The following is a 19342-nucleotide window of genomic DNA, read 5'->3' as shown; positions in this document are numbered from 1 at the left end:
AAAACATAGAAGAATCATAAAATAATTATGCTGAGTGAAAGCAGCCAGGCGAAAAAGAGAACACTAGTGATTTCATTAATATAAAATTTTAGAAAATGCAAACTAATCTCTAGTGACAGAAAGCAGATTGTGGCTACCCAGGGATGAGTATGGAGGGTAGGATGGCTTACAAAAGGGTCACAAAGAAACTTTTGGAGGTAATGGAAATATTCATTACCTTGATTGGTTTCACATTTGTATGCATAGGTCCAGACTAATTAAATTATACTCTTTAAATATGTAGAGTTGTTGTACTTCAATTATAACTCAATGAAGTTAAAGGCGAAACACATTTTTAATTTCAATTAACAGAATTCCTATGGTCTGAAATAAGTCTCTACCTCTTTAGAGACTGCTCTGAAACCAGAGATTTGTTATTCCTCATCTAATAATATCAAGAAATGGCCAATCCAGACTGAGGTTGAAGAGGGAAGTGAAAAACAATAGGCAAGTGGGACAGTTTAAAACTACACACAGGTCAAATACGTGAAAAATATATCATTAAACAAGGAAAGTACAGCTAACTTCCTAAATCACATGAAACAAGAAATTTGTGCTGCTCCACGAATACTTGACAGAGAACACTATTTACTCAAGGACATTAATGTAAGGGCTGGACTTACGGGAAACAATGAGGTTCTCCCACATTCAACAGGTTAAAAGTAAATAAGGTTACTGTTTTGTTTTTTTTTGTTTTTGTTTTTAAGAGACAGGGTCCTGCTCTGTCACCCAGGCTAGAGTGCTGTGATCATAGCTCACTGTAGCCTTAAACTCCTGGCCTCAAGTTATCCTCCTGACTCAGCCTCCCAGAGTGCTGGGATTACAGGTGTGAGCCATCTCAAGGTTGTTTTCAAAAGAAAAAACCTCACCACTATACAATTAAAATTAAAACAGAGCAGAGTAGTTCTTCTCAAGCCTTGAGGAAGAGGAAAAGGAACACTAGGAGGGAAGGGAGAGTAAAGGAGAAGTGTTCTCACGCTACCACAAACCTCTGGTTTGGGAAACAGAAGTTTTTGGCTCTCAGAATTTGAGTCCAAACATTAAATCCATTAACAGATTCCCCTTCTCTGATACCATGTTCATCTAGGAATTTTCTGATTTTAATTCTCCCCTATAGCTTGTTTAGGGACAAAATATATCAGTCGGGGTGAAAGTCCAATCCATTTAACAGCTCTATTTCTCATTCTGAGTCAACAAATTTACAGGTGATTCACATAGCAGTCTCTAGCAAGCTTTGGTAGTAGGAATCAATAGAATAAGGAAGTTTGGTGGGATAGGACGAAATGAGTAGTATAGTGGGTCCCTGAAGCTAGTCCTTGGAACAATGCCAGTTCATGACAAATGAAAAAGGATAAGGACAACAGAGGATGTTTTACATAAAGCCAAATTTAACACGAGATTATGTCCTTCTCAATTTTTAATACTAAAATATCCTTCCTTGATTAAAATTATAGTAATTATAGATGATGTTCAGTGTCCTCACTTGGCAAAATATAAAGCTGATAAGCCTGTGTTTTCGAGTCCCAAAATCTTTTTCAAATGTCACTGATTTGTAAATCACAAATTCTAGAAACCACTGGGTTGACAGGTAATAAATAGTAAGTGTTCCATAAAACAGTTACAGAGTAACTTCCAAATTATCTAGGAGGTAGCAAGGGCACCACTCACAGAGCTTGAGGTCAAAATGCTTCATTAGCAAGAATAACAGGCAAATGGATAGATTTCTATTTCAACAAACCATTTTTTTTACCTAATTCATTTACTGAATGGCCATTAATAAATAAAAACATCAGCTCATTTCACAAGTTGTTAACTTCACAGTTAGAAATTCTCTTTCTGCTCTCACAAAAGGAATCAAGATAATCAAGATAAAAGATTAAGAAAAACTGCACAAAGTTTTATTGAGCACCAGACATCACACTAAACTTAAGAACAGTTCTCTAGAAACAAGTAACTGATCATTTTGCATAGTTCCACTTTCAGATTCAACTTGCCCAAGAGCTACATATTGAAGAGGACAACTTTAGAGGCAAAGGAAAATACCAATTCTTAGACCAGGCTTAAACAGATTAAGGGAGAAGGGAGGGTGTGGTTCTTATCACAAGATCAAAACCAGAGCTTCTAAACCCTCTAATGCACTGTAAAAGGGTTCCAGGTATGTGAGACAACACAGGGGGCTCCTCCCGTGAGCAGCCTACTCTTGTTATATTCCAGGATGCCCTCTAGAGATGAGAATTGTCTACATGTGCCATGATGTGAATGACTGAGAAGCATTTGGTTTAGATCAAAACCAATGGTTCCCAAATAAATACCAGGTTGGCTGCATAAAAACAAGCTGGCAAGTGCTAAAATTATGGATTCTTGGGTTCTATTTGATTTCAATTCAGAAGATCTGGGGAGAAGCCTAGGAATCTGTATTTTAACAAGTATACAGACAATTCCAGTAAGTGATCAAATTTGGAAAACACAGAGCTAAATTATCCACACAAAGGTTAAAATATTATTATTCAGTTTAAGGGAAATATTAAAATGAGTCAACAAAACTGACTAACTCAGCAACACAATTATAAAATAGAAGTGAGAAATAACTGTGGTCACAAGTGGATCAGCTTGTTAGCATAGAGATGAGATTTGGCTTAGGGAGCCACAGATATAGACACTAAAAGGAGGACAAGAATGAATGAACGTGAACATGTGGCTTACTGAATGGATAAACAAATAGGAGGGTAGCCCAAAACTGGGCAGAATGCAGGGAAAGCAAATAACAAAACCAAAGAAAAAGAGAGTGGTCAGCAAATAAGGGGAGGTTAATCAGATTCTTAAAAGTTTAAGTTTACCATATTCTGTGTTGAGGCCCCATAATTTCACTTTATTAGCTTCATACTGGGCTTTTTTCTTTAACCGACAAGCTCTGTGAAAGGAAGGAGCAATTAGTTCACTTTCTTTTTTACGTAAATATTCAGAATATTATTTTTTGCTGCTGTCAGACATTTTCTCATAGCACCCAAAAATCACTGCCTACTGATGTTTATCAAAGAATTGAGTTACCAAAAACACAATACAATCATTTATCCAAATTAATATTTGAAAATTTAGCACACATTTCAAAAATAAAACTATGACTAGTATATACCTATTATAGTGGCTAAAACAAAAATAAACAAAAACTGACAATATCAAGTATTGCAGAGGATGTTAAGCAAGTGGAACCCTCATATGTTGTAGGTAGGAATGTAAAATAATACATACAGCTACTTTGGAAAAGAGTTTGGCAGTTTCTTGTAAAGTTAAATATATACGCTTAGGTATTTATCCAAGAGAAATGAAAACTTTATGTTTACACAAACGCCAGTAAGTTTATGATGGTTTTATTCATAACTGCCCCAAAGTGGAAGCAATCCAAACATCCCTCAATTGGTGAATGGATAAATTGTAGCATAGCCCTACAAAGGAATACTACTTGGCAATAAAAAGGAACAAACTATTACTACTCCACACAACACTATGGATGAATCTCAAATGCATAATGTTAAGTGACAGAAGCCAAACTCACAAGGCCACATACAGTATATTCCATCTACATGACATTCTGGAAAAGGCAAAACTGTGAGGACAGAAAACAGGTCAGTGGTTATGAGGGACAAAGGGTGCAAGAAGGGGTTTGCTTTTACAAAGAGGAATGAGGAAACTTTTTAAGATGATAAAAATGTTCAGTATCTTGATTGTAGTGGTGGTTATATGATTGGATATGTTTGTCAAAACTCAAAAAGTATACGTTAAAAGGGATAAATTTTACTGTAAGTAAATTATACCTCAATAAATCTGACTTACTAAAAAAGCAAACAAAAAATAAAGCTATAACATTTTTTATTGTTATCCTATAATATAATGCACTTGAGTTCATTTACTTCTCCCGCTTAAAAACTTTTTTTTTTTTTTTTTGAGACAGAGTCTCGCTCTGTTACCCAGGCTAGAGTGAGTGCCGTGGCGTCAGCCTAGCTCACAGCAATCTCAAACTCCTGGGCTCAAGCAATCCTTCTGCCTTAGCCTCCCAAGTAGCTGGGTCTACAGGCATGTGCCACCATGCCCAGCTAATTTTTTCTACATATATTTTTAGCTGTCCAGATAATTTCTTTCTATTTTTAGTAGAGATGGGGTCTTGCTCTTGTTCAGGCTAGTCTCGAACTCCTGACCTTGAGCGATCCTCCCGCCTCGGCCTCCCAGAGTGCTAGGATTACAGGTGTCAGCCACCGCGCCCGGCCTTAAAAACTTTTTCTATAAAGCATAAATACCATCTTTTACTTTTGAAGGAAAAATTATAATATTCTCATTGTAGTCTTTTTTAAATTTAAAAATTTTTTTTAGAGATGGGGTCTTGCTCCGTCACCCAGGCTGGAGTGCAGTGGCATGATCATAGCTCACTGCAAAGTCAAACTGTTGGCCTTAAGTAATCCTCCCCCCTTGGCCTCCCTGAGCAGCTGGGACTACAGGTGTGTGCCATCACGCCCAGCTAATTTTTTCACTTTTTTGTAGAGACAGGGTCTCACTATAATGCCCAGGCTGGTCTTGAACTCTTGGCCTCAGGAGATCTTCCCACCTCAGCCTCCCAAACTGCTGGGATTACAGGCATGAGCTACTGCGTCCTGCCTCATTGTGGTCTTAATACAAGAAAAATATAATTTCTGAATAATGTTTGAAGGTCACCTCCTGTAAGAAACTCACTTAGGGTCTAACCTCAGCTCCTAGACTTTATTCACCTAAGTGAACATTATTAGCATTTACCTGGAAGCCAGCTTATTTTTTTCCTTCCTTGACCTTGGCCGGGCTGTTAAGGGAAGCTCACTGACTGGAGTCAGATCACTGATCACCTTATTCAGCTTCCGTAGTTCATTGCCTATCTGGAGTAGTTTTTTAGGATTTGGAGTCAGGTCTTCCACATCAGTTCTCCGTGACTTCTTTACTGCATATTTTCCTGTAGTTTAAAAGATGCTTAAATTAGATCATTTTAAGTAACAAGAGATACATTTTCCACAGCCACATTTTAAACCACTCATTCGCCACCACCCTTTCTCTTCGGAAGTCTTGGCATGTTTCAGAAGTCTCAGCATGTTTAATGACCTATCCGGGAAGGGCTAGCCTCCTCTCCTTCCCACACTGTGGCTAAAAGAAATGGGAGTGATAAGGTATGGTTCTAACCTTTTCAAAGGTTCTTCTCTACCCTAGAGTTTCTAGTCCCAGTATAACAGATTCTTAATTATTTGCATGGCAGTACTAAGCATCTCGAATATGAGGAATGGAGTGCAAGTTCAACTGCACGCAAATATCAGGGCTAGGTTGTAATATGGGGTTAGAAGAGAGTTTGGAGATTTTACCCAAACCCAGATGTCCTAATGCTATGTCTGAAAATTTGTCAGAAATACACATTTTTCTGTTGGACTCAAAAATCCAACAAGTAAGGATCACCTTGTTTGAAAGCTCTTCTTCAGTTGCTTTCATAAATAACATTATGGAAGACTCAAGGGGTCTTGCCCTATCATTCCAGGCAAAAAGGATGGGAATGGCTCTGTTCTCTGAACTTCTACAGTATCCTGAACAACTTTCCTAGTACTTATCATGTGATAACTGGAATTATTTATTGGACTTATCTTTTAATTTCTGGTAGAAAATTGATCTGAAGGCAAAAACTCAGTAATTATTCACTGAGAGACAGTAGAGTACAGACCTGGGTCTAGTGAAGGGAAAATGAGGCACAAGTGTATTTCAGATCCAATTTCTGTCCTCAAAAATCCTTAGCGACTTCAATCTATAGCACAAGTGAATACTAAGCTGTTTATTGACCATCAAGCTTACTAGTAGTAAGCTTACCAGTACTAGTACGAGATTACTCCCCACCTTTTTTGGTAAAGACTTTAGATTAACGTAAAAATAACACCTGTGCAGGAGGAATTCTGCTTAATCACAGCTCCCTGAGTTCTTAATTCAAAATTTAACCTACCTAAGATTATAAACGTCTCCCAATTCCTACTACAGGTATTCAACTCTTCTCTACTACTACTCCTCTTCTCCATAACTATTCCTTCTTTCTTTACTTTCCCTCTCCTTTTCTTCTATCACTTTGATTCCCATCTCCCCATTTACATTTAGGTCTGGATGAGAATGGAAGAAAGAAACACTAGAGCCCATTCACTTTCTCCCCAACCCTTCTGGTTATAGAAACTGTGAGAGGTCAGGAACCAGAAGCCTCCTGGATGGGGTAAGCAGAGTAAGAAGGGATTAGAGGCCAGGGGCAGTGGCTCATGCCTGCAGTCTTAGCACTCTGGGAGGCCGAGGTGGGAGGATCACTTGAGGTCTGGAGTTAGAGATCAGCCTGAGCAAGAGTGAGACCCTGTCTCTACAAAAAAATAGAAAAACTAGCTGAGTGTGGTGGCATGTGTCTGTAATTCCAGCTACTTGAGAGGCTGAGATCACTTGAACCCAGGAGTTGGAGGTTGCAGTGAGCTATGGTGACGCCACTGCACTCTAGCCCAGTGACAGAGCGAGACCCTGTCTCAAAAAAAAAAAAAAGAAGGGACTAGAAATGAAATAGTGTTTACAAAGTCCTTCCTCCCTGCTTGGGTGGTGGTTCTCAATACAGGTAAAAGCTATTTGTAAGCAAAAAGCGTCATACAAATACAGCAGCTCTATACTTCCCGTCTCCAATTTGCTAGGAAGGGTTGCATACCTAGGTATACCTAGTAAGCATTATGGTTTAGTACCTCTATTTAAAGTGACATTAAATATATGACTGCAATCCCCTCTTACCATGATGTAAGCCATTTTTCTGATACATATTACTTGGCAAGGTGTCTCGGTTCCACTCAGAGGGCCTCAGCATTCTCTCTTGCTGTGATGGTGTAAGTTGTTCACTATACTCCCAGAAGTACCTTCTTTTACCTCTCTTCCGAGAAGATATTGAAGTCATCTCCTTCAAGTCTTCTACAGAATCATTTTCATAGCCTTGAAAAAAAAGCCCCCCAATTTTTTAAAGATTATAAATTTCAATAAACCAATCAGGACAAACAAAAAGATCCCTTCTATTTGTAACTTTTTTGGATGAAAGGTACATTCTTTTCATCTGAAAACACCACTGGCATGTCAAGGGTAATAAACCTGGTCTATAAAACAGCTTTTACATTGTAAATTCCTAACTCATAAGCTATTCAGAGATTAATAAACACAGATAACTACACTGTTTATATTCCTTGGGTTTCTCTTTGGTTTTTATAAGTTAGCATATGATACTTTTTTTGGTGTCTTCACATAGGATTGAAAGAACAATTAAACATAGTTACAGGAACATCAAAAGTACCATAACTTAAACACTATATTGCAACTTTTAAAAGTCTTCCTTCTAATAGTTATGTATCTAAAACATCCCAGACAGAAAACTGGGTGTACTTCTATGATGTTGTCCTACTAAGGTAGAATTTTCTGAGGCAATAGTGGTTTTCATCCTACCTCCCACCCTACCACTTTTGGAAAAGTACAAAGGATGATAGTTCTCATACAGGCTATCAAATAAAAACTTATATACCTATTCTAGCTAATATTTTACTGGAAGCAATCTGCATTAACTTCACTTTTTAAGAAGGAGGTATTTTCCCTACAAATGGGATGTTTCAGAAAATACTTAATTCTGAGCTGTGAGAGCTCTTGATCAGACTCAATACAGTATGACATATAAATCTAAAATATCCTCAAAGAATGGCCTTCTTAGATGTATTCCACATCATTAATGCTACGTACACAGGCCATGCACAGGATGTACATAATCCCAAACCTAAAGTAACCAGGAAAAAGTGGCACTGGCTAAGCAAAATGGTTATCATCTCTCCTAAATACATAGCTCCTATGGAATTGTCACTAAGAAAGTGACGATAGCTGTTCGTTTTGGGGAAAAGTTTGAATTTAGAATTTTAGCAAGTTTTCTTCAGAGTAAGAATCAGGAATACACTTCCATTTCCATGACATTCTGGAAAAGGCAAAACTATAGGGACACAGTGGTTGCCTAGGGGTTAGGGGTGGAGGAAAGGGATGACTATAAAGGAACACGAGGGAATTTGGGGAAGCGATCAAACTATTCTGTATCTTGATTGTGGCGGTAGTTACATGACTACATGATTTGTCAAAACTCACAGAAGTTTACACTGCAAGAGGGGTGAATTTTGCTGTATGAAAACTGTATCTCAACAAACTTGACTTTTAAAAGAAAGAATCAATTTGGAAAGCAGAATGATTTCTGAGCAACAGTCAAGACAAGTCTTTGAGGCCAGGTACAGTGGCTTACACCTGTAATCTCAGCCTTTTATGAGGCCAAGGTGGGAGCACTGCTTGAGGTCAGGAGTTCGAGACCAGCCTGAGCAAGAGTGAGACCCTGTCTCTACAAAAAAACAGAACAACTAGCCAGGCATGGTGTCATGCACCTGTAATCCCAGCTACTCAGGAAGCTGAGACAGGAGGATCTGTTGAGCCCAGGAGTTAGAGGCTGCAGTGAACTATGACACCACTGCACTCTAGCCGGGGTGACAGAATGAGACCCTAAAAAAAGACAAGCCTTTGTAGCACTGCTGGTATTAACATCTTCATGTTAGTGCACATGTGGTACTTTAAAACAATATGGCAAGCAGTGTGACAGTGAACCTTAGGTGGTTCTTAAAAAATGATGCACAAGTTGAGTGACACAGTCATTTCTAGAAGTTTAATTTTTTTAAAAAAACTGTATATAAGATAAATAAGGCAATAGCTTTGGCCTATTTATGTGTGCTCACGTTTCATTTCAAATTAAAGGGTTTCATCTTGTTCTAGTTATCAACGGAGCTTTGGAAAAGATGCAAGAGCCACACTGTGTCACTAGAAATGGCTCTTTTAAAAAAGGCCCTTGTTCCACTAGGGTAACAAAATTATTAGCTCACAGAGATTACCCTATTTTGACTGAGAACACCTCAAAACAGGCAGATGCACCAACCAAAACACTCTATCATTCTATCAATATCAGTAACTGGTGTTACACACTTAAGTCTACCCCCAGCCCAAAGCTTAAGGGAAAACTTGGTACATACAGACAGCTTCTTCAGGCAACTTCTCCCCAATACTTTATTCGATATGCTCCCTTAGCTAGCAACTACCTTTGCCTATCCCCAGGTGGCCTGGATTTCTCGCAAAACATTGTCCCCCTCACATAATATACTCACATATTTCATTTGAGACTTTTAAGGACATGGTGAGGAATAGATTATTAACCCTATTTATACAAAGCAAAACACTCATGGAGACTTGGCATGATTTGGCACAGCTGGGACTGAGACAGGCCCCAGGACTCAAAGAGTCTAGTTCCAGGTGGGCTTCCCACTGTGCTTGTGCCTAACTATTTAAATGGTCTAAATGGATTTTTTTCACATATATTTCACGTAGAGTTTAAAGAATCCTCAATATTATTTATTTCCTCTGTCCTACCCAAATTAGTTACTAATTTTACTTACAAACGTTCAGCCTTTTTCCAAAAAGTATTTAAGGGCCATCAGTTTTCTTTGACCTAATACCCTAACATTTTTCTAATAGCATACGCCGTAAATTCACCATCTCTCTCTCTCTCTCTCTCTCACACACACACACAAACACACACACAATTTGTTGGCTAAAGCCATCTACCTTTCAATAAAGAATCTATCATGATCAAAGAGAATGCAGAAAAATCACACTGCTAAATTACTGGTCTAACATTTAGGGTCATTAAATATTTCTCAAAGTATGTTATGAGGGACACTATTACCATAAGATATGGCTTCAACTCCAAGTAAATTCTGTGGTCAAGTAAGTTTAAGGAACTCGTATCCTGTGATCCTGAAACTCTTATACTGTGATCCTCTTGCCAAATCACAGTACACACAGGCATATTAAAAGACTCTCCAAGAAATCGTAACAGTAAATAAACCCGCTTAACTCTAAGTTCTATGAAGACAAAGATGATGTCTGCTTTGTTCATATCTGTACAGCCAATATCTAATATACACGGTGCCTGATGCAAAAGTAAGCACTCGAAAAACTTTTTGTAACAAATCGATGATTTTGTTTAATACAACATTTCCCTCGGAGTCCTCTCCCTTTTCCTCTGATATATTACTATCTTGATCTAACTCATTCCTTCCTGATAAGATATCAAAGGCAGTCAAAAAGATCACATTTACTGCCTAAAATTCCAATCACACATCTCTGGTTAGTGCAGACTGCTGCCTTTAGTAAAGTAAACTGCGAAAACATTTAGTGGAGATTACAAAATAAACTCTTATTCTGGGAACCCAATTCTTAGTCTCAGAACCATGTAATTTCACGACTCCAAACAGTTCTAGCCTGTTCACAGAATAGGCTCTATTAAAACTTGGGAGCCAGTCCAGAATGGGGACTAAAACTCCATTTTGCACCTTTCCTGAAACTCTGTAGGCTCATGAACTGTTGTAGGCATCTGCCAAAAAATAGCATCAAGGGAGCTAGTCATCACAAAAGGGCCTTTGTAAACTGTCTGCTATAAATCAAACCAATCAACCCACCCTAAAACTGGCACTCTGAAGAAACTATAGCTATCTTTACTCTTTCAATTCAAAGAAATTCTTTGTTTTTTACCAAAAACTCACTTTTGCATCCCTGAAGTCACTTGTTTAACTTTTTCTTCCAAGAAAAGGAGAAATCTTTATTAGCAAATGTGAATAAAGCTCAAATAATACTAGAAAAGTGTGTTAATTTGTAGTTAAAGTTTGTTGCTTATTAACATTTGTGAGAACTGTCCAACTAATATTAACCAAAAGGATTTTACTTCAAGTCAACTGAAGTGAATGGCTTAAATGCCATGCAGAAATCTAACATCATTGTTAAATAGGTCCAAGAAGAGAACTTGACCATACCAAGTTGCCAGGTAATGCATAAAGCCACTGCCTCTTGAACAGCTAGTAGTCTGAAAAATAAGGAAAAAAAAAGAAAGAAAGAAAGAAAGAAAAAAATAAAGCCATTGCCTGGTTATGTAAGACCAAGAGGGTAACAAAAAGGGTTCTTCCAAAAGGGACAGGGGAAGATAATGTGCAACGTCAGAACAACACCAACTGCAACACTAGTTCCCCCTCTCTGTGAGAGTCAAAGGGCTGAGAAAATAAAAATAGAGATCAATTAACCATGCGACCTCTCTTTATGAACCTCTTTATCTTACATCCAGATGGAACCCAGTCAAAGGATCAAGGATAAATTTCAAATGGTATTAAAAGTCAAAGAAAAGGATGAGACCCCAAGCTTCAAGATGGCCCCCATGGTCCCAAAGCTAGCCCTCACATCCCCAGGATGGCCCCACAGACCCAGGAGGCCCACTGCAGCACCAGGGCAGGTCCCTGCAGACCTAGACTCCAGGTCACACTCACATTCCCAGGCACCAGGCCTGCCCTAGTGGATCCCAGCGCCAGGCTGGCCAATGGAGTCAGGACCAAGTCTACCCCTGCAGATGCAGATGCCAGGCAAGCCGCTATGGACTTGGGCTCAAAACACACCCCAGTCTCAGGTCAGCTCCCATGGACCCAGGTTTCAGGCTGGCCTCAGCTGACCCAAGCTTCAAGCCTGCTCCCAAAAATCCAAGCGCCAGGACAGCCTCTGCAGACCCAGGTTCCTGAGCCAGGCATCAGGCCAGCCTACCACCCAAGGACTCTAGCAACAGGCTTGCCTGCAGACTCCTTCAGCTGGCCCGCCCAGAATCCTCTGGATGGGCTGACAAATGAAGGATTTTCCCTGGCAAAGGTAGTCTGTAAAGTGGAAGAAGTGTTTACATCTTCCAATGCACAGACACAAATTCAATGCCACAAGGATCACAAGTAATCAGGAAAACAAGACACTGGCAAAGGAACAAAATAAAGTACCAGCAACTGATCCGAAATAACAGATCTATAAACTTCCTGACAAAGAATTCAAAATAATTGTCTTAAAGAAGCTTAGTGAGCTACAAGAGAACACAGATGTATAACTAAATGAAATCTGGAGCCACAGAACACAATGACTGAACTAAAAAATTCCACATAGAGCTTTGACAGAAGACTTACTCAAGCAGGAGAAAGAATCACTGAGCTCAAAGACAGGTTATTTGAAATTACCCAGTTAGAGGAACAAAAAGAAAAAAACTGAAAAAGAATGAAGAACGCCTATGGGACTTACGTGACACCATCAAACAAAACAATATGCATATTATAGGAATACTGGAAGGAGGAGAGAAAGAATAAGGCACAGAAAGCTTACTTAAGGATGATACTGGGCATGGTGGCTCACACCTGTAATCCCAACAGGAGGATAGCTTAAGTCCAGGAGTTCAAGACTAGCCTGGGCAACATAATGAGACTCTGTCTCTACAAAAAATTTTTAAAAATTAGCCATACACAGTGGTGTGTGCCTGTAGTCCTAACTACTTGGGAGGCTGAGGTGGGAGGATTGCTTAAGCCCAGGAGTTGGACATTACAGTGAGCTATAACTGCATCACTGCACTCCAACCTGGGTGAAAGAGCAAGACTCCGTCTCTTAAAAAAAAAGAAAAAAGAAAAGAAAAAGGAAAGAAAGAAAGAAGAAAAAATGACAGAAAATTTCCTAAATTTGGAGAGGGTAATGAACATCCAGATACATGAAGTTCAAAGAACCGTAAATAGATTAAACGTAAAAATATCTTCACCAAGATATATTATAATCAAATTCTCAAAAGTCAAAAAAAAAAAAAGAATTTAAAAAGCATCAAGAGAGAAGCAACTTGTTACAAACAAGGAAACCCTCATAAGACTCATAAGACTATAGTGGTTTTCTCAACAGAAATCTTGGAGGCTAGAATAGAGCGGAATAATACACTCAAAGTGCTGAAGGGACAAAAAAAACCCTGCCAACCAAGAATACTATACCCAGCAAATCTGTCCTTCAGAAATGAAGACAAGATAAAAACTTTCCCCCCAAAAAAGTAAAGGCTGAGCGAGTTCATCACCAGTAGGCATGCATTGTAAGAAACGCTAATGGAAGTTCTTCAAGTTGAAATGAAAGGATGATAACTAACAAGAAAATCTATTAAAGTATAAAATTGACTGTATAAAATTAAGAATATAATCATATTCAGAATGCCCTAATACTGTAATGGTGGTACGTATAACACTTTTAACTCTGGTATAAAAGGTAAAAGACAAAGGTACTAAAAATAATTATGGATACAATAATTTGTTAGTGGATATACAATATAAAAAGATGTAAATTGTGACATCAATAACATAAAATATAAAGGGTAGAGTTTTTATATACAGTTGAAGTTAAATTGTTATCAGCTTAACACACTGACTGCCACACTAGAACAAATTTTCTTTTCTTGAGGCCATGGTGTTTTATTACGAAAATAGAATAAAAACTTCAAAAACAAAACAATCCTTTTAATTTATTGAAAAAAGTGTTATTTTTTATTGTTTTCTGTGTGTGAGTTATATGCAACTTGAAAAATAGTTCATAGGGCTCCCAAGGTAAAGAAATGTGTGAGTTACATATGCCCCAGGCTCAAAACTAGCATGAGTTAAATACAATTCACATGGCAGTTAATGTGTCAAATGTTCTTACCACCACCACCACCAAAAAAAAAGGTAACTATATGAGGTGATAGATATGTTAATTATCTTGATTATGGTAATCAATTCACAATGTATACATATATCAAAATACCATGTTTCATGTTGTATACCTTAAACATGTACAATTTTTATTTGCCAAGTAATACCTCAATAAAGTTGAGGGAAAAAGTCAAAGAAAAGCAAAACTACAACAAAAAGTGGGGTAGATAATATAGTCCTTGCTGCCTTGGTGATTTACTGACTACCTCTGATCTATATATTCCTTTAAGTACCAGCTGGCAAAGACATTTCCTTCCCCACATTTTCCATTTCTTTGGTTATTACCCACCCCCTTTTTGTCTCACTCTTCCCCTACCCTCTTACCCTAATCCTAAATAGAAAACTAAAGCAATAGCCCTGATCTGTCAGACTTGAAAGACCACTCAGGGACAGCACTATGATATTCCAAGTGAAGGTAACTATATAAATTACACCCACCTACAAAGACCAGTCTTGAAACATCTTAAAGCAGATTTTATTAATCTGCCAAAAATTGCCCTGTTTAGTGAAAAAGACAATTATTCTATCTAGACTATATAGAGTTCTAAAGCAAACCAAAGAAAACTCAGACCTGGGGGGGGGGCACCAAGGGCAACATACGCAACCTAAACATCTATACCCTCATAATATGCTGAAATAAAATAAAATTAAAAAAAAGTACCTTTTGCTTACTTGAACCTCTACCCAAATCAAACAACTATGTCAAATGCATAAATTTAAGCATTTGTGTAACAGAAAGATTTCACCAAATGGAGAAAGTCTTTCAGCAATAATAGTGCTTCACTGGCTACAATATAGCTACTGTGCCTTAAACACTGTTCAGAATATTAAATATCAATATTTATACTGCCTGAAATTCTAACAATCATCACTATAACAAAACGGCTCTTTGATAATTTATAAAGTTTTTTCTTAATAACTTAGTTTCTATGCAGAATTATTAGTATCAACACTATTTTTGAAGAAAACTTTTAAGTTTGAAGATCTTCATTTCTTTGTACATTTTTAAATGTGTGCCACTTGGCAATACCATTTTCACAAATAAATTGCACAGGCCAACAGTGGCAAAAACCCAAGCATGTAAATGCTTAAGTGAACCAGTTCCCCACAGATTTCATTTTCTTTGTCCCTTTTATATATATGCACTGTATATAAATAAAACAGAGTCTCCTTCATGCTCATCAAATTATAGCATATATTTTCCTTAAATAGGAAAATATTCTGTATATAAAAATGCAGCAGACACACAAAAAAAGCTCTCTTTCAGCAAGGCGCAGTGGTTCATGCCTGTAACCTACCACTCTGGGAGGCCAAGGCAGGAGGATTGCTTGCACTCAGGAGTTTGAGACCAGCCTGAGCAAGAACGAGACCCTGCTCTACTAAAAACAGAAAAATTAGCTGGGCATTGTGGCACACACCTATAGTCCCAGCTGCTTGGGAGGCTGAGACAGGAGGATGGCTTGAGCCCAGGAGTTTGAGGTTGCAGTGAGCTATGATGATGCCACTGCACTCTACCTGGAGTATAGAGCGATAGTCTCCAAAACAAACAAACAAAAAAAACCAAAGCTCTCTTTTACATTATTTATAAGTAGGCTTTGTTGCTTATAGGCATGAGTAATATAAACCATTATCATTTGGTTCACCATTCTGGATACTCCTAACTTATCTCAACTACAATAGAGGGACACAAGCATAAACAGGAGCATTTTTCAAACGAATAAATTCCTGGCATCTTTGCACAAATGTCAAAGAGAATGACAAAGTCACTTAACATAAGATAAATTAAGAGTAAGCCCTCAAGGAATCAGCATGAACTACTATATGAGCAAAATCATCATTTTAGAACATAAAAAAAGAATTATAGAAAAATACAAAAGCAATTATATATCCAAACCAAGATATCAAGTCATTTAATCCCCAAACTAAAATAAAGAAATCATCCAAACAAAAACTTTCTATTTCAAAATAGTAATAGAAAGTCAGCTTGGTAAGCATCCAAGCATTGTAATACCTGGTTCAGAGAAAGTATCACTAATATCATCATCCTTGTCATCTTCATAATCCTCTTCTTCCTCTTCCTCCTCCTCATTTTCAGACAGTTCATGCTCACTGCCAAACCCTTCATCGTGGTCCTCATCATCAACATCCTCCTCGTCCTCCTCATCTTCTTCAGGACTGCATTTGGTTGGCTGTTCACTCAAGTTGTCAGAGACAAAAAGAGAATAATTGTGCTCTTCTTTTTTCTGGGATGAATCTGAGACCAATGTGCTGGCAGAAAGGCTGCTACTCTCTCCTGCTGCAATTGACCCAGGACCCTCCTGGGGCAGGGGACTGAGTAATAGTTCCTGGGTTTCTTTAAAAGGCAAAGCAGGAGTGGCATGACCTTGAAGAGTCTCCATCCCTTTTTTCTCTTGTCTCTTTGCTACCACACCACAGTAGCAAGTGTTCTCCTTTGCTGCATCTGAGTGAACCTGGCTCAACAAGGGCCGGCTCTGTTGTACTGGGTTGATCTTTACCTTTGCCTTTTTTACATACTCCTTACATTCAACATGAAAGTTCACCTTTTCATTATGATACATGTTGGTCTTCACCATGATTTGTGTGCTTGAAGTGGGTTTACTTGCTTTTTGGACACAGTCTGACAAAGGAACCTCAGCCTGCAGAATCTTAGAAGAACATACAGGGGCAGCTGCTCTGCTTGTGATCTTTTTACCAGGGAATGAAGAGGGTAAGGGATTTTGTTTGACACTGAAAAGTGAATCAGGGTAATAAAGGGAGTCAGAAACAGACTGTGAGTCTTCACTATTAAGCTGGGCTAAAGTTGGAGTTTTACTTATGACCTCTTCATCCTGGTAAGGACTAGAAAAGTCATCAAGACCCAAGTAATCCACTTCTTTTGTTCCCCAGATGTCACAGCTGGTTAGTTTGGTGTACTTTGTTAAGTCTTCACAGTATGTATCCCACTGTTCCCAGTTTGAGGTTAAAGCACCCTCATTATCCAGGACATCTGTGAAAGACTCCAGATTTTCAATGTCTTTGCAGTCCTCTAAAGAAAAGAAGTTGTCTCTAGGATTCTGTTGGTAGTTCATCTCTCTATCCTGAGAAAAGTTTAAAAAAAGAAATTACATACCATATTTTTGGAAGGAAATAATTACCTCCATCCTCACTTATATATATCAAATTGATAAATCAGTACTCAACTTTTGGTCTGTTTTAAGATAAAGGCTACTGACATGACACTTTACCATTCCATATAATGTCTTAATTTCCTTGGGCAAGAGAAAAAAAAGAGGGAAATATGTCCCTTGAAAGACTTAGGTATTATCTAAGTACTAAGGGCTCTTGAGCTTTACCACAAACACTCTTCCTGAAAAAAAGTTTACACTTCCTCATCTTAGAAGCATTTTAGGGTCTCCTTAGAAATAAGCTTCAATTAAAAGCAAATAAAGACGACCTTACCTTCACTACAGAAGAATATGTCTTTTTAAGTGGGTATTTAAATATAGAGGCAAAGAGCAACCCAAAAGAGTTGATCTCAAACATGTATTGGTAAGATCCTTTGCAAGACATTATAACAATGCTTGGGCATGTGGAACAAAACACTCCTCATGCGTTTTAGAGATGTGATTTTAAAATATCAGTTAAGATATTGCAGCCATTGAAAAGAATGAAGTTTAGCTCTAGTGTGCCTAACAATATATTTTTATGTTAAAAAGAGCAAGTTACAGAATACTGTTATCTATAAACATATTATCCAATTGAAAAACATACACATGTATCTATACATGCATAGAAAAAAATGTTAGCAGCAGTAACCTGTTGGGAAAAGGCTTGGAGGGGGAGGCTCAGGAAGGAAATGAGGAAGTTTTCAGTTTTCCAGGGTTTATTTGTTCATTTGGATTTTTTTGCTTTGTTTTGTCTTGACTTGTATGTGTGTCTCTGTGTGTGGTTTTCTTGTTCTTTTACTTTTGAGACAGTGTCTTGCTCTGTTGCCTGGGCTAGAGTGCAGTGGCATCATCATAGCTCACTGCAACCTCAAACTCCTGGGCTCAAGCAATCCTCTCGTCTCAGCCCTCTGAGTAGCTGGGACTATAAGCACATGCCACTACACCCAGCTAGTATTTTTAAAAATCATTTGCAGAGGTGGGGGTCTCCCTATGTTGCTCAGGCTGGTCTCAAACTACTGGCCTCAAGCGATTCTCCTACCTCAGTCCCCCAAAGTACTGGGATTACAGATATGAGCCACTATGCTAGGCCCTCTATGTGTTTTAACAGATTTATTGAAGTATAGTTTATATACCATGAAATTCACCTGTATTAAGTGTACATACAATTCACTAATTTTTAGTAAACTTATAAATTTGTGCAATTTTCCAGTTTTTGTACATTTATGTGTTGCTTATACTGTGTGTAATTAAAATTCTTTCTAAAAGTTTTTCTGGGCCAGGTGCAGTGGTTCAACATCTGTAATGCTAACACTTTGGGAGGCTGAGACAGGAGGATCGCTTAAGCCCAGGAGTTCGAGACTAGTGTGAGCAACACAGCAAGACCTGGTGGTCTCTACAAAAACAAAACAAAACAAAACAAAACAAAAATTAGTCAGGTGTGGTGGCACGCACCTGTAGTCCCAGCTACTCAGGAAGTTGACGCAGGAGGATCACTTGAGCCCAGGAGGTTGAAGATGCAGTGAGCTATGATGACGCCACTGCACTCTAGCCCAGGCAACAGAGTAAGACCTTGTCTCAAAAAATAAAATAAAATAAAATGTTTTTCTTAGGAATTTAAGTGTCTATTTACCTCAAGAATAAATGGTAAGTATATTCAGATATTGCTTAGAATTGCTACTTTTGTGCCACATTCCCTATGTCATACCCCTCATGTTATCATTTCTTATTTTTCCAGCTGCAAAAGCCCTTCGGCAGTCAGGCATAGTTTAAAAAACAGATAGTTTCCCATTCTCCTCATCAAAACTGGACTTGAAGATATTTAGATAACCTTTTCTCTTACTATTTTTAACGGGCTGGGCATGGTGGCTCATGCCTGTAATCTCAACACTTTGGGAGGCCGAGGCCAAATGATTGCTTGAGGACAGGAGTTTGAGACCAGCCTGGGTAACAGAGTACGACCGTATCTCTAAAACAAATTTTTAAAAAACCATCCAGGTGTGGTGGCATGTGCCTCTAGTCCCAGCTACTTGGGAGGCTTAGGCAGGGGGATCGCTTGAGCCCACGAGTTCCAGCCTGGGTGACAGAATAAGAACCTGTCTCTAAAACAATAAAATTAATTTATACAAATTAAATGGCTTTTAAAATTATACAATGCCCTTCTCTTAAAGAGAGTTACTTCAAGCAAGCTGAAGTTAATGTAACAGAATAAAGAATGACTCTGCTTCATTCTGGGTTTAGTCCGAAATCAAGTAGAGGCCGATGCATAAAAAGTTAGAAAACTTTACATCAAGGTCAACATGTCAATACCAGTTTCAAAGTAATTTTAAAAATATTGTTAAGTTTTCACCTCAAGAGTGGAACCATCAATGTTAGTCATGTCAACTAACATACTTCTCAATGATCCCATTTATCATGAAGCCCTGTACTATTTCTTTGTTTTGACCAAAA

At 38.2% G+C, this 19342-nt stretch overlaps 1 protein-coding gene across 1 annotated transcript in view; it reads right to left on the bottom strand.

Moving 5' to 3' along the window:
* CREBRF (CREB3 regulatory factor) overlaps positions 1-19342 on the bottom strand; it is a 58975-nt gene that overhangs the window by 17940 nt on the left and 21693 nt on the right. Inside the window, exons 4-7 of the mRNA XM_012649723.1 lie at positions 15739-16825; positions 6841-7035; positions 4822-5011; positions 2877-2950 (exon numbers count right to left, since the gene is read on the bottom strand). Coding sequence (XP_012505177.1) covers positions 2877-2950; positions 4822-5011; positions 6841-7035; positions 15739-16825 — 1546 coding nt within the window. The remainder of the gene's footprint in view (positions 1-2876; positions 2951-4821; positions 5012-6840; positions 7036-15738; positions 16826-19342) is intronic.

This window comes from Propithecus coquereli, unplaced genomic scaffold (genome assembly GCF_000956105.1).
Source record: "Propithecus coquereli isolate 6110/MARCELLA unplaced genomic scaffold, Pcoq_1.0 Scaffold301, whole genome shotgun sequence".
Classification (NCBI taxonomy): Eukaryota; Metazoa; Chordata; class Mammalia; order Primates; family Indriidae; genus Propithecus; species Propithecus coquereli.
The sequence above is the reverse complement of the archived record's forward strand: the minus strand, read 5'-3'. Positions and strand labels throughout refer to the sequence as shown.